At 37.2% G+C, this 16,588-nt stretch overlaps 1 protein-coding gene across 6 annotated transcripts in view; it reads right to left on the minus strand.

Moving 5' to 3' along the window:
* Positions 1–5,314: 5,314 nt before the first annotated feature.
* The window catches only part of LOC103697780 (beta-1,6-galactosyltransferase GALT31A), an 87,571-nt gene continuing 76,297 nt past the window's right edge, over positions 5,315–16,588 (minus strand). For 2 of the 6 annotated variants that reach the window (XM_039116817.3, XM_088705443.2), the window contains 8 exons: positions 13,528–13,739; positions 13,377–13,440; positions 13,230–13,302; positions 12,996–13,116; positions 12,815–12,902; positions 12,576–12,701; positions 12,385–12,494; positions 5,315–5,699 (listed from right to left, as the gene is read on the minus strand). In XM_039116817.3, coding sequence (XP_038972745.1) covers positions 5,551–5,699; positions 12,385–12,494; positions 12,576–12,701; positions 12,815–12,902; positions 12,996–13,116; positions 13,230–13,302; positions 13,377–13,440; positions 13,528–13,739 — 943 coding nt within the window. In that variant the 3' untranslated portion in view covers positions 5,315–5,550. Of the gene's footprint in view, positions 5,700–12,384; positions 12,495–12,575; positions 12,702–12,814; positions 12,903–12,995; positions 13,120–13,229; positions 13,303–13,376; positions 13,441–13,527; positions 13,740–16,588 lie in introns of all 6 variants that reach the window. The other 4 variants (XM_039116819.3, XM_039116816.3, XM_039116818.3 and 1 more) reach the window with 4 other exon arrangements.

Raw genomic sequence — 16,588 nt, forward strand, 5'->3', positions numbered from 1 at the left:
CACAATAAATTATTTTAATATCAAAGTAAAATCATATATTTAGAAATATTTATTCGCAATCAAGATCATTGAAAAACACATCACTTAGACCAATTTTAGTACACTTATAAGATAGAAAATAATATGTGTCAGATGCGTATCAGAGCAAACAACTAAGTCATCATAATTTTTTTTATAAAATTATAGTTTTTATCTTAAATCATTAAGATTGAAAACATATATTTCAAAAATATTATAGCACATTCAGAATTTTTGTAGTTAATATTGAATTTTGGTATAAATTGGAGCAATTTATTATGTACCAATGTTAGGCAAGATGAAGGATAACTCAGAAATAATTTATTCTGCCTAATTTGCAACTTCAGATTATTCTTTTCTTTTATTTTTTAGAATATATTCACTAAAACAAAATGATGTTGTTGTTGGTAACAACATATTTCAATCAAATTGTCTAGGCATGAAGCATTACAAATTATATATAGGAAAGATCTTTGTTATTTGAATATTGAAAACACATAATTTAAAATATCATGTCACATGCAAAACATAATATGCATTAAGTCATAACATCATGTATTAAAACATTAAAAGCAAGCATGTCAAGGATCAAAATTAATTTTCTTTTTCAAATTAACTCTCCCTATTTACATATAATTCTACACTGATTTTATCCTTAAGGTGTGTTTTCAAGTAATCGAAACTTCATTTGGCTTTTCACAAGCTTCTTATATACTTTCATTTATCTTGTCATTCATTTCCTCATTTTTGAATTTCTTCCTTTAAGCACTCAGTGAACATTCTATCTTCATTTTTTTTGGTTTTACTTTTCTATGCTCTATACTCTATTTTCTCCCTATCCGGTGGAGTTGGAAGGGGCACGAGGTACTACTACTAGCCTTCCTCTTGTGCCGTCCCTAATATGCCCTACACCGAATAGTTGGGTCAAATAGTGCCGGGTACTACCACTAGCCTTCTCATTGGCACCATCCCTATGATGAGCAATATAGAAAGGTTAAACCGTTCCCTTTAAAAATGTTCACTCCAAACTCTCCCTGTTTAAATATAGTTTATTACAGATTTTATTCCTTCCAAAGAAATGCTCACATAATTCTTACAAATGTGCTGAATATATTATGTTTGTTTTGCTTTTACTTAAGATTGGAGTACTTACTTAGTTTTATTATCTTAACAGATTTTTATGAGTATTTTGAATGTGATTTATTAGAATTAGTTTGATATCTTTGCATATAAGCACAAAATGAGCATACAATTTGGCCTACAAGCTGTATGATATAGTAATACAACTTCAAACAATAAAATTACCTTGCTCATCATTTTTAAACTCTACAATATGGGGTCATAGATATACCTTTTTTCATGCCAAATTTCTGTAAGAATATTCTTGTGAACTTAATTTGGCCAATGAAGATCCCCTTTCTTATTTGTCTTAGTTTGGAGTTCGAGAGGAAATGTTAGTTCATCCATTTTACTCATTTCAAACTCACCTTGCATGAGCTTAGTAAAAACTTTACATAAAGCTTCATTAGTAGTACCACAAATAATGTCATCAATATATATTTGAGCAATTATGATATCAGATTTTTTTTTTTTGATACATAGTTTTATCACTATTACTTTCTATCAAAAAGTTACTTAATCTTTCATATCATGCTCTTGGTGCTTGTTCTAAATCAAATAGTATTTTATCATGTTTGTAATGAATGTTTTTCAAATATAGATGGTTATTTTTACATAAAAATTTTAATGATATAACCACACAGAAGTTCATTCTACACATTCATTTGATAAAATACAAGTCTCATAAAACAATCAAATGAAAGTGGTTATCTTTGGCTTCTAATAATGAAAGATTTCATCAAGATCTATTTCATCTTTTCTGATTAATTCTTTTAGTAATCACCAATTCTTCTTAATTAAGTGTGTTTATGAAAAACTCAATTTTGTTCCAAATATAAAAAGTTTTCAGATTCTTTAACAAAATTTCAAATTTTATTCCTTTCAAAATGATTTAGTTTAACTTAACCAATTATCATCTTGTTCATTATTCTTAATGTCTTTTAAATAGAAGCAAAATGACAAACTATATTCTTAATAAAAGATTTAGTTTTAATAAGTATAATATGAATTGATATTTTTACAACTAGTATCTTTTTATTGAATATTCTATATACATTGCTTAAAGAGTAATAACCAAAGAAACACTTGTTTTATCAGATTTGGCATATATTTTATTCTTGAGAACATAACATGTATAACTGAAAAACATGAAGGTGTGCACCATTTGATTTTCTGTTTTTCATGAGTTCACATAAGGTTTTCTTTAAAAATAGATTTAATAGAAACCTTATAATATGACAAGCTGTGATGATAGCATTAATCAACTGCTATCATAAAGCATTGTCCTTACACAACAAAGGTTCTATTTTTATATTTTTATAACTCCTATATGCAATAGTATTCTTGGTGCAAATACAATTGTATCCAATACCATTTTCTGTGCACACCTTATTAACAAATTGGTTTTCAAAACTGTGCCATGATACTTTCACGGTTTGCAAACCTTTTTCATTTGAAACCTTTTGTAAGTTTGTGCTAATGCAGAAAATATTTTAATTTAAGTGCCAAGAACAAAACCAATGTTAGCTTTGAGAAATTATCCACAATTACAAAATCAGAAAGTTTATCTCCTAGGTTCACAATCTTAGAGATCCAAATAAGTTCTTATGGAGAATTTTCAAAGGCTAAAAGGTAAAAACAATGTTTTCAGATTTAGAAATTATTCTAGTTTGTTTTTCTAGATGACATACATAGCAAGCTTTGACCTTGCAAAAATTAATCTAAGTGAACCAATGACAAGGTCTTTTGAGATTAAGTCCATACCAGTATGAGTTGATTTTATATGCCAAAACTAGTCCCTTTAATCTTGGTATTCTTAATGCATATATTTAAAAATATACCAAGTAGACATTCTTATGTTTATGATTAATAGAAGATAATGCCATGGATAAGAACTCTCAATCAAGCATATAGAGAATTCAAAGAGTTATTCTAAGAGTACTGATTAAGCAAATTATCCATCAATAACTGAAGCATAATATAGGAAGATAGAGTGATTTGGATATATTTTCTTTTCATACCAAAAGTATCACTTATATCACAGAAATGATTAATATTAGCTATAATTTCGATATGAGAGGATGCAAGGATTACTAATTTCCACCACCGGATGCAACGCCGCCCGACGGTGACTACCCGGACGATCGCGCCACCCGCAGGAATCCGCCGCCCGACGATGGTCATCCGGAAGGTTTTTTTTTTTTTGTAATCGGGTGGGAGTGAGGCCATGACCAGCGGCTACGCCGGATCCTTTGTTGGCTCTCGGCGCCATATGCTGGCCAGATCCGGCGTCGGCTCTCGGAATCATCAAAAACCCAGCCAGGGACAATGCAATGGTCGACTCTCGGTGCAGTATCCCGGCGTCCTAGTGACGGCCGGCCAAGGCGACGATCAGTTTGCCTCTACGCCGGCCAAAGTGACCATTGCCTTGTCCCTGCGGTCGTGGAAGACTGTCCATGGCATGATGGACTGTCAAAAAAATAGGTCTTCCACTGTGATCTAGTTCTACCCTTTTACTGTGATCTGGTTCTAGAATGAACCAGGCTCTGATACCACATGTAAGATGCTGTAAATAGGATCATAAAATAGAACTATGAAGGATAGGGTACCTGGATCCATGGATGACTGAACAATCAAGCTTTGTTTTCTCCCTCTTGACCCTTATTCAAAACACACGATGATGGAGACCGATTTTGTGTTCTCGTTATTGGCAGAGGGTGAGACCCATGAAATTATCTTTCCATCAAGGATAACCAGCGTAAACTTCTCCGTAAGTGGTTACTATAACCAACTAGTAACCACCCACGTTTAGTCATGTGGGTCAAAATCCAACATATTGAGCTTATCTTACAAGTTAAGAAACTTAAACACCTATAATGACTAGTTTTGCTCCAAGTTTTTGGAACTTTGCTTTTCTTTGGAACTTCGCTTAGTTTAGGATTTATGCTAGCAATCTTAGACCACACATCTCTTTGGATATCATTGGATTTTTTTTCTTTCATGAAACAAATTTTCTAAGAGATGCTTCAGAAAATGAACTTGGCCTGTTGACATATTGATAATGAATCTTAATGAATCTTGAGTACAAAAGTTTGATTAATAATTTTGCATCTAAAAAAGTTAGATAAATTATTTTTAAATAAATTTTTAAAGTATTTTAGACTCATTAAATTTTTTTTTGTCATTTTCCAAAAAAAAGTTTTTCTTAATGAGTTCACCTTAGGCTGCCAAATGTATTGGGCCTCCCCTGATTCTCCGGCTCTGGAATGATACATATAACATTGAACCAGGCGGCTGCTGATCCTGTTCGGCTTCGGCCATTGGCTTTGCCCCAAGCTCTCGAGGGCCTCATGGTCATTGGGGCTCTCCCTTTCTCTATCGCTTTCATTTCTGAAAAATTTCCATGTCATTCCTAGGGGGTACTTTAATGACAAAATTGGATGCCCAGCGACAGCAAACCAACATTGCAACACTTAATAACATACCTGTACCTAATTACAAAAATTGAAATGGTATGCTAAAACTGAAAAAAATGACTCTTAATTATAAGATTTTTTAAGTAATTTAGCCTCTATGTACCTAGTTTCATATGCATACATATGTATTTATGTATACTCTCCAGTTAACCAATCTGGCCTTACCATTGAGATGAAGAACTCGTGCATATCAACAATTCACTAGAAATGAAAATGAAAATCAGAAGAGCATTTGGCATGCCTCATGGACTATTATGGTTCATCATTAAGTCCGCAAATTTTTGTCGAACTGTTTTCATGGTTGGATCCCTACTTTTCAGCTTGTCAATATTAATCTGCGACTTGTAATCAATGCGATCAAGCAGCAGGTAGATATGGTGGAACTCAAAAAAAAAAAAAAAGAAGAAGAAAATATCTGCCATAATAGTTGACGACATTGGCTTATATGAGCCAAGCAGCAGATGGATGGCGTAGCCCGAACTTTAGACCGTTTCCTTACAGACACCTGGTAGGCTAAACAAGGCTAAGACAACATTAAACCCGGACGGACAGCCCAATGGAACTTCAGACATCCGAGCGGCTGTTTAGGCTGATGTGGAACATATGCTCAAGATCCAATTTAGCTAGACCTATCTGGCTACAAAGTTTATCCAAGCTTCCTAAATAATTCAGTTTTTATCACTAAAGGATGCACGCAGGACTTCTTTGACAGATAGGCATATTATTAGAACCCTTTGATCCCATGAAAATGCAGAGCTCAACGGATTTTTATGAACATATTAATCCAAAACATTTTGGATGTGGCATTTAATAAACTATACATCCAGTTTTATCGTGGAAGCACTTGTGAGGCATAGCTTGAATCATCATGCCTTGCGCTAACAAAGGATGTATTGAAAAAGATAGCAGAGAGCACAAAATTTGGAACATTTGGTTCTTAGAACATTGTGTGCCAAATAGCTTCGTTGCCTTCTCCGCAGCGTTGGTGAACCTCTTCCATCCTCTCAACGGACTTGCAAATGCCACTGCAGCTCCAGTCAAAGGATGCTGCACAAGGATTTCCAGCTTGCATCTTCCACTCGCAATCTGCAAGACTGAATTTGTTAGATTTCTTGTAAGACCCATGACACCTAAACAAGAGTATTAAGCCTCAACTGTAATGAAGCCAGCTTTTGTTTCTCATAAATAGTACTCCTATGAAATAGTTGAATTTGTTCTGTGGACATGAAATACTAGCAAACAAAAGTAGAGTCAGTATAGCGAAAGCATCCACCGCTGGAAAGATGAAGGGGATAAAAGAGGCCACAAGAGTTTCAACTATTATGTATTTTAATACATTTGACCAGAGTCAAATGACCAGGATTCTCGAGGCCAAGTGGAAAAAAAACATGATGTCCCATTACATTTGTCACAGCAAATTAAACATGAACATAAAAAATCATGTAAGTCTCACCAAGAAGACAAAGGTATGAGATCTGAGATCAAATATATATCATCATTTGTAATGCTAGATAAAATGAAATGACAGGCACTCTTTAACACAAGCAAATCAGAACAAATTCATCTTAGAAGATGGCAATCACATATAATCACACCAAGTTATATCATTCCTGATACACCTCGGAACCAACATCTACCGATGAGGCAAGCCGACCAATGAAAGCTTGCCACCTAGCTACGGGCTGACCGCTCAAAGTTTGCCTTGTGGCTGACCCAGAAGGTGCGTGGGGAGTCCTCTTCATTTCAAACTTCCCCCCCAGTTGGCAACAATTCAACCGTGATCGCTAACTATTTTGCAACAAACGCAACACCCAAGTAAATCATCGCGACCAAGAAGCGCAGGCATAATTTATGGGTGAGATACGCAGTTTGTTGCCTTATCAACCAGCATATAGCCCTACAATATTCAGCAGCGGGCTTTGGGCCTCGCCTATATATTGCGTTCCTGGGGGGGCTCTCTAGATAAGTTCTCTTTAGACTCTCTTACGCTACCTCTTTGCTCCTCTCAGAACTCCTATTTTATGAAAGCCGTGTTGGACATAGGCAACAAAGAGTCCCCCACGAGACATGCTCTAGTGGGCAGACTTCTTTGTTTTGCTACTTCAGGTTGGAGCCAGCATGATAGTGCCACTCGAAGCTGTTCCTACATCCTCCAATGCTAGCTCATAGGCACTCAGCCTCCTGATCGAGCGCAGTAGTAACCGGACCATCGCCATGGAGGCGTAGAACAACCCCATTTGATCTTTACGATTTGGACGGTAGACAAACCGAGATCTCCAGCAACCTTGTTAACTCGGCACCGGGGTAAGACTAGTTCTCGGCAGCAACAAATTGGCGCTAGAGAAAGAATTTTGATCCCATCTTTGGAGGTCAATAACACAAGCAATGACGGTAGCCGCCCAGCAAGAAGCAACCCTGGAGTCCGACGGCTCTTTGCAGAGCCTTCGAAGGGCTCCTTCCCCATAAGAGCCATAGCTAGACTCATCAGTCACTACTGCGCAGTTCCATTTGCTTATGCAATAGGTTTAGACATTAACCGCCGCCATCTAGAACCTACAGCAGACGACTGCTAACCACCAATAGGAGGAACCATAGCCATGATAGTCACCGTAGCAAACTCGCACACCAGGAGATAGGAGGATCTGGTGCAGGCGAGTCGTTATTCCCATCTTCGGAGTCCAGGATAGGCTCGATAGTCATTATTCTTGCCCACAAAGCACAAGGCAAGAAAGGAGGCACCGATCCTCAAGCTCACAATCTCAAGAGGGATTGACGCTAGGATATTTGTCCCACCACCGATCATAGAGGATCTCCAGGAAAGAGGTCGACCTTGACCATAGGTTTGAAAAAATGGATCGTCGCTTCGAGGCTTTAAGAGGCCGCAATGCCGAGCTTGCGGAGCGACTTCATGACCGAGCTCCCATTCCTGGTGAAGATCATGGAGGAACTTCCTCGTTTCAATATGCCCCAGCTGGAGACCTAGGATGGGACTGCTGACCCCCTAGACCACCTAGAAAGCTTCAAGGCCCTCATGATGTTCCATGGGGCCACCAACGCATTACTCGGCCGAGCTTTTTCAGCTACTCTTCGAAAAGTAGCTCAATTGTGGTACACTAGGCTGCAGTTGAACTTGATTCACTTTTTAGAGCAGTTCGACTGATTATTCGCAGCACACTTCATCAACAACCGTATGTAGAGAAAAGATTCGGAGTGCCTGTTCGTTATCACGCAGCAGGATGGAGAGCCCCTCCAGGACTATATCAATTGCTTTAATGCAGCAGCCCTGGAATTGCACAACCTGAATCACTCGGTCACGGTGTGCGCATTGAGATGCAAGTTGAAGACCTCTCAATTCCTCTTCTCCCTCGAGAAGAGGTTCTTGAGAAGCTTTTTGGACTCCTTGCCCGAGCTGTGAAGTATATAAATGTAGAAGAAGCCATGATAGCTTGGTGAGAGTCAGTCAGAACAAGCCAGCTTCATCTCAATCTTGGCCACTCTTTCTATGGCCCGTGACAAAGCAAGCTAGAGAGCTTCAGTGTGATCGGAAAGTCATGCCACAAGTAGGGGCTCCATGTGCTCGAACGAGGATGATGAAGGAAGAAGAAAGAAACCAAGACTTACCCCATCCACAGGGAGAAGCCCCATTCCTTTTATAAAGGTCTTGATGGCCGGAATTGTCTCACCTGGCTTGATCATCGGATACGTGGTGCGCTCTCTGATTCCTTGAGAACGCCAGATACGTGGTGAGTTCCTAGGCCTTTAACGGTAAGCCTTCCTCTAGAAAACGCTCCTTAAAGCTCGATCTTCAAAGGCCATTATTACGAAACTGCAGCCCTAATAAAGATGACCTAGTTTTTGATGATATGCATCCTCCAAATGGCAAGACTGAGGAAAATTCTTTGAAACAATCGAAAATGGTTGGAGTGACATCATTCGATTGCCTATTCACAAGGCTATCAAGTGGCCTCGAGAAGCAGCAAACTTTGATCTCGATTGTATTGAAACTGAGAAGAAAGCAGCTTTAAAAGCCTGCGTCTGGTTCAAGTGCTGACCAACGAAAACCAACTAAAAGGTCTCGACGAATAAGCCCTAGAAAGCCTACGGATGAGTTACCGATGTTGGACCGAGCTACAACACTTAGCCAAAAATAGCAAGGGACAAGATTCTAGAGAAGCCGTTGTTTATATTAAAAGATTGTGAGGAAGGTTACAAAATGATAGGAGTAGGAAAGAGAAGGTACAAAAAGGTCTCTTACTGCCGAGCTACAAAAAAAAGACCTATCTTATTCCTCTCGCTCTCCTCCTTCCCCTTCAGAAGAAGGTCCGTCCTCTTCTTCGGTAGTGGTAGGTCCTTTAGGGACAATGTGGCTAAGGTCGACTTGAGGGTGCAGCTTGTCGACCATTACTCGGCTTGCCTCAAATCCCTTCTTAAAGGAGTCCATAGCCCCCTCCAAGCATTTTGCTGTGGAAGTCCTCTAAGCCCATGAAGTCCTTAATTGCCCGCCAAATCTTTATCTTGACCCTAGCAGTCCATTCCTTAGCTCGAACGGCTCTCCCTTTAGCCCAAGCAACTCATTCCTCAGCTCGAACTGCTCACCCCTTGGCCCGAGCTAACTTCACTTTAGCTGCGGATGCTTTGCTTTCTGCTGCTTGAACAATACATATATATGCAATAAAAAAAATATTTTAGTTAGATAAAACAATCATATTCCCTAAGTGAGGTTTATCATGTATGTATTGCAAGTTTCTTATGCCCAGGGCATCATATTAATGCACTACATTATGCCTGTGGCTAAGGTCCACATCAAATAAATCCATATTAAGATACAACATGTGGAGTTTATTGAGATCATGGTTCCAGTAAACTATTATGTAGCATCAGGGTTACAACTAAGGACTACCAAACCAAGCTGAGCCGCCCAGTTTGGCCCATACCGAGCCGACCTGGCGCGGAACCCGGTCGGTTCACCTGTGGGATTCAGAACCACTCTCGAACCGGTCAGAGTACCAATTTTGACCGATTCTGAACTAGTTCTCTCCCTCTCCTTTATGTTTTAAATTCCCATTATTGGGAAGGCCTGAGAAACCAACATTCTTTTTCAAACCACCCCTTAGCCAAAAATGCAAGGACTCAAGAAGATTCAAGGAGGATCCAACCAAAATAATCTATGCTTCCTCTCCTTTACCTCATTTTCTTTTTTTTGGACGCCAAAAAATGCCTCAAAATTTGCAAAATCAAGGGAGATCATGCCAAAATTTTTGATTTTGGCATGATTTCATGCTAGACTGTAGATCTATGGATGATCAACACAATCCCACCAAAATTTTTAATTTTTATATTATATATAATTTTTAATATTAAAATTTATATTTTTGGATTAAAAAGAAAAACATAAAATTCAAAAAAGATTGTAAGATTAGAAACATATTTAGGGGCGTGCAAACTACTCTTCAGCTAAATTTAATATCCATTTATTCATATTTTGATGTAATCATGCGCATAGTGGCCTAAGCCTAAATTTTAAAAACACTGCGAAATAAGTAACCTTTGATGCATGCCCACAAATCTAGAAAAAAATATGTAGAATCCATGGTAGAATTCTATATTTATCTGAGCTCAAATTAATTTTTTAAAATATTTATATTTAAAAATTATTTTTTAATTTAAAAATAATTAAAAGTATATAATTAATACCAAAATTATGAAAAATTAGTAGTACGTATTACGTATTTAAGAAGTATTTTTTGAAGTAAAAAATATTTTTTTTTGAATTTATGGTACTTAAACATATTTGAAAATTTAAAATTATTAAAAATATATCAATAATTAAATAATTAGTACTATATATTAGATAAATTAGATGTATTTTCTGAAGTAAAAAATATTTTTTAATTATAATAAAATTTTGTTATTTTTAAATAATTGATCAAGTGACATATTTGATAAACCTGTAAGAATGAAACCATCAAAGAAATAATTTAAAGCGTGACATTGGTTGGGATCATGGGCAAATGTTCTCGAGTCAGTACCAATGGAAGTGCAATTGCTGCAACATAAAGTTCAAGAGAGGACGGGTAAGCAGGTTGAAGTAACACCTAGCTGATGGTTATCTTGACGTATCTATGTGCCGAAAAAGCCCACCAGAGTTTAACAACAGATGAAAAACACTTCAATAATTTTAGAGCAGCGAAAGAGAGTTGCCGAGAAGAACACGGAGATGGACTACCAGGCGGTAGAGCCACCTTTCTATCACTATAAAGAGTCAGAGAAGATGGATATGGATATAGTGCATTTGAGGCATCATCTTCCGGTGGCTACTATCTTATGTAGCCTGGAGCATCTTACAGATCGAATTTTGCTGCCGGCATATTCGAATGGGTCTCTCCACAGCCGTATTATCAGCCAGAGGACACTCCTCAAAGTCAGAGCATCAGCGAGAGATCCGAGAGTGGTTACAACCCAAAGCGCATCTCTTATAAGATGATCAAATAAGACTACAATGCCGCTTGGTTAGAGGGGTAGACTGATGTGCCTCCTGAATATACTAATAATTCGGATAGCATCACCACTCGACGAAATTTTAAATATCAATATGTAAGTTGTACTTTAAATATATGTAATTGATTATATTATTTTATATTTTCTATCTCACTAGTTGATTTTAGGATATTTCATACTGATTCTTATAGCATGCAATATCTCACTAATTATTTTATATTTTGTATCACTTTAAAACAACAAGAAGAATCATTTAGGTTATATCAGATCATAGAAACATCAAAAATATCAAGAAACATAAAATTATTCTTAAAATCATTGAAAAAGTTGAAAAAAATACCTATAAAACTTTAAAAAAATTTGGTGCGCCGATTCCGAACTGGCACACCTTGGCATATTGTGTTAGTATGGTAACAAACTAGTACCATACTGAACCGTCTGCCGATCAATACGGGTCCCGATACTGGTTCAGCAAACATTGGTTACAACAGATTATCTTGTTCAATGTTGACTTTGATCATGCTTTCATGGCCCATGCAAATCTGATGCAGACAACAAGTTTCTTGCTCCAGAATGTCTTTACTAGTAGTTGGGAATGCAATCCAGAAAGACATCTTCCTGAGAATCACAAACATGTACTAGAGTGGGCATTTGGGGAATTTGTAGGATTCTTGGAATGAAGGTTCAACAACAAATGGTACAAATACCCTTTTTTAGGGAATGCAAAAGTTGATAAACCATGGAGTTATATATGCTAAAAGCATAAGATTTGAGTATAATTTTGATCAAAGGGGGAAAAGTAGACCCTTTGAGATTCTCTATCCAATTCGGGTGTACATGCTCTAATAATTTCCAAAAAAGTACAATCTACATCAAATAGATATTTAGAGGTCATAATTAGGTCAAAGTAACCACTAATCAATTTTGCCATTAGAAAATAACAAGTTGACTATAATAATTGTTTGATTTAGCCAAATGCTGAAAGCTGATGTCAATGAAATAAATAGCAACTAGGATCCTCTGCAGTGTGCGGGCCACATTGGAGAGTGCTATGCATCCCTAGATGGCTGCTATTAAGAGATGGACAGCCATCAAACAACACTCACCATGTATGACACGGTATGCACTTGTTGACCATCTTGTTTGATGGCCATCCATCTCCTGATGGCAGCTATTCAGCGCTACATAGCACCCTACGGTGCCGCCCATGCACCACAGAGGATCTGTTCTCAATAAATAGAATAAACTTATTTAAATTCAAGAAGTTACTTGCCTGGGGGAGTCCCACAACAGAGGATCCTTTCATCAATATGCTCCACATCAAGACCAATGAACCACGAACCCAAGGAGACATCTTCATTAGAATATTTGTGTAGTATAAGCCTACAAAATGATAATTAAAAACAAAGAATTGTACGTTGGAGCAATCTCTCCATTTTAGCACCAAATAGCACTAAACTTTACCGATTAACTGAAATATATGTAGCCAGATCCTTGGAGATGGCATATAACTGTCCTGTTGCATGCCTAAAATATTTGTTACCCTCCTCACCAAACTTCCAGTATTCTGGCTCATGGTACTTGACCCCTCTACATATTTAGCCAGAGATGTATATTACTTGAAAAACAAATGCAAGGATAGTGATGCTGTAAAATATATATGTGCTACCTACTAAGAAAATGGAAGGTTTTATAGATCTTACCGCTTTGCCAGAACTGGTCCAGATTTCATACAGCCTATATAAACACGTGGTTTTGACCTGTGGCGAGCTAAAGTTGAACCAACCAGACCTGTTTACAAGTGTTACACCAAATACATTCTTTGCATTCATTTTCCCTAGCCAGATGGAAATTAAAATTGTAAAAGGTTTCCAAGTAACAAACCAAGATTGACATGCACATCATCATCAAGTTTTACATAAAAATCTGCATCCCAAATCGATAAAGCTGTTGAGAAGAATATCTGAATCTTTGAAGACAATTCATGATAGCCTTCAACATGGTTCTGCTAAAGGACATCATTATGCAATGGAGAAAATATGACATTCTATGTCTGAACCAAGAGGGGTCCGAGGAATTGTAAGCAATAGTCCTCAAGATTCATGAGTGTGGACATACCAGTCTTAGGAAATCATGATTCTGCTCGTCTTCTGCATCAATAGCACCATCCAAAACACCACCAGGGGTTGCACTATCATGAAAAGCCCACTCCACAGATTAAGAAGGGAAGGAAAACATCATCCCAGTGATTATAGTACATCTTACCTGTGACCAATAACAAAACGCATGACAATTCCCTTCTCTTTCTCTATTTTTATTAATTTATCACCTAGCAAAAAAAATTGCAATCCAATTAGAACATATTATGCATTTTCTAGTACACAGCAATCAAACAAGAAGTTGTGATTAAATCTACCTTGAGGCATCCAGGTTTCTCTGATTGAGTCTCTGCGCTTTCTGCTGCTGAATGCAGTTATGATTCCCATGACAAAGAAGACTTTTGGGCGATCCTTTAATAGATCTGTTCCTGATTTAACATCAATTGGAGATTCGCCCTGATTACTGGCCTTTGCAGCTCTAGCTGCTGCTAGCTGCATCTCTAGATTAGAAATTGTCTTGTCTAAAGTCCTACACAAGATCATGAATGTTAATCTCATACATTTTAAAAATTTCAGCATAACAAATAATAATAGCTTACAAAACTTAGGCTGATGAAGAGAAGTAATAAGCCATAAAAAGGGCAGCCTAGTGCATGAGGCTCCTGCTATTGCAGGGTCTGGAGAGGGTCAGTGTACGCAGTCATATCCTCATGTACGGATAGACTGTTTCTATGTTTTGAACCTTTGACCTTCATGTCATAATAGAGTAACCAAGGTCTGTTGAACTGGGCCGAACCATCCGGATCAGGCAGTACCGAATCAACCCGGTGTAAAACCAGGTCGGTTCGCTATTTAAATTCGATTCTGGGTCGGTTCACTATTTAAATTTGGTTCCGATCCCTATGGGCCGGAACCGCAAAGGAACCGGTCGGAACCGATCCTTTTCGAGTCGGAATCGGCCAGAACCGTCTGGTTCAATGCCGTCTCGGTATGAATCGGTCGGTTCGCACCGAGTCAACCCAGTTTCGAACCAGATTGACTGCCACAGTGCCGCTGTGGCAATAATGCCACAGGGGCCACGACATGCCTTTAAAAGCCACATCCCAGCATTGGGAAAGCCTGAAAAGGCCTTTCCAACAGAATTTGGCATCCCCTTTCCAAAAAATCTTCAAACAACAATAATTCAGACTATTAAAAGGAAGAGCCAAGGCTAAATAAGGTGTGCTTCCTCTCTCCTCTCTCTTTTCTTTTCTGAGGAGTTTGAAAAAATAGCTCAAAAATTGCAAAATAAGAGAAGATGATGCCAAATTTTTTGATTTGGGCTTATTTTTTTATATGTTGTAGAACTATGGACGATGTACACGCTGGCATATAAAATTTTAAATTTTCAAATTATATATAATTTTTAAAAATTAAAAATATATTTTTAGATTAAAAAAGAATACTCTTTTTAAAAAAAACTATAAAATCAGAAACGTATTTAGGGGCATGCAAGTTACTCTCTATAAAAATTTGGTGTTCATTTATTCAAATTTTGATGCGATCACACGCATAACAGCCTAAGCCTAAATTTAAAAAAATTAAGAAATAAGTAGCCTTTTATGCATATCCGAGGGGCAATCCATTGTTGGGTTTTACATGAATCTGAGCTGAAATTAATTTTTAAGATATTAATATTTAAAAATTAATTTTAAATAAAAAATAATTTAAAATATATAATTAATACCAAAAATTATGAAAAATTAGTAGTGTATTACATAATTCAAAAATAATTTTTGAGATAGAAATCATATTTTTATGAATTTATGATATATAAACAATTTTTAAAATTAAAAATTACTAAAAATATATAAATAAATAAATAAATAAATAATTAGGGTTATGTATTAGATAAATCATATATATTTTTTAAGATAAAAAAATATCGTTGTTGAATTAATATTTTGCTAATTTTAAATAATTGATAAACTGATATACTTGATAAACCTACAGAAATGAAGCTGTCAAGAAAAAAGAACCCAAAGCATGATATTGGCCGAGAGCATGGGCAAATGCTCTTAGGCCGACACCATTGGCAGTGCAACTTGTGTAACACAGAGTTCAAGAAAGGAGGGGTAACCAGGTTGAAGTAGCACGTGGCGCAACTGGTCCACCTTCGCCCTTACTACAAGTAGAGGAATCGTTTGACACAGAATCGCCTCAACGATCTTGTATATGTTCACTACAATCTGAGGTTGAGGCTAAAGTGCATTCAGAAGAAAGCAGATGTCACGCCCCGAGCCCGGAGCGCGACAGACGCCGCATGCCCGCACGGCGGGCTGCACAGGCGTGCAAGGCAGCTGATCATATCGAAGCGAATACAAATACTTAAAATTGACATAAATAATTAAGTCGTTTATTCAAAAACAGTCTTATAAAATTTCAAAATAGCATATGCCAGCATAATTCAAATCTCCAAGCTAATCTAACTAAAGGACCAATAATTGAAGGAATCGTCGAAAAATCTAACGCACTTTCCCAATCCCATACGATCAAGTCTCTAAATCTGAAAAACAGAAAAAACAGAATAATGAGCTACACTAGCACAGTAAGCAACAAAATACCCCAGAGTGGGGTCAAAGCATATCAGATCAAAATACAAAATAATGACTGGGAATAAATCACAAATAACATCATTTTCCTCTTTTCAAAACTTATTATCATTTTTACAAAAACTCTGATATCATAATCTCAACATAATAGGCTACGGCCACGTAACCCAGTGGCATGGGTTGCACAAGGTGCCAAATCCACTTTTTATCCACCGATGGCAGCCGATGTTGCACAAAAGTGCCAAATTCACTATATTTACCCACCGATGGCATCCGGTGTCCAAATCCACTATTCTAATCACCGGTGGCGCGGTGTCGAAACCGATTCCTCACAAATTATAAATCGACAGGTCCAACGTATAATCCCCATTGGCGGGGCCAGAACAGAACAGAACAGGTCATAGCCATGCTGAGAATGCATATATACAAAAATAGATTTCATAAACTGTCCATTCATATTTCACGGATTTCAGAGCATATAACATGATTTTCAAATAAAATTTAACATGCCTGACCCATTTTACTGAATACAAAATATATGTCAAAACTTAATCAATTTATCCAATAATTTGAAAATCATACTTGAAGTATTAAGTTACCTCTTCTCGCTTAACTCCTACTTCAGGTAGGCAGATCAGGTTCACCTGTTTAAATTTAATTTTTTTTTTTTTAATTTCAGAGCTAAGCAAAACCAAAAATAATATTATTGGACACGGCTCAACAGGGCCCAGAGTTGGCCCATAATGGGCATGGCCCGATAAGGCCCACATCGGGCGTGGCCCAATAG

The sequence above is a fragment of the Phoenix dactylifera genome, chromosome 10, assembly GCF_051530095.1.
Source record: "Phoenix dactylifera cultivar Ajwa chromosome 10, Ajwa_hap1_PhDact_Kaust_v1.1, whole genome shotgun sequence".
Classification (NCBI taxonomy): domain Eukaryota; kingdom Viridiplantae; phylum Streptophyta; class Magnoliopsida; order Arecales; family Arecaceae; genus Phoenix; species Phoenix dactylifera.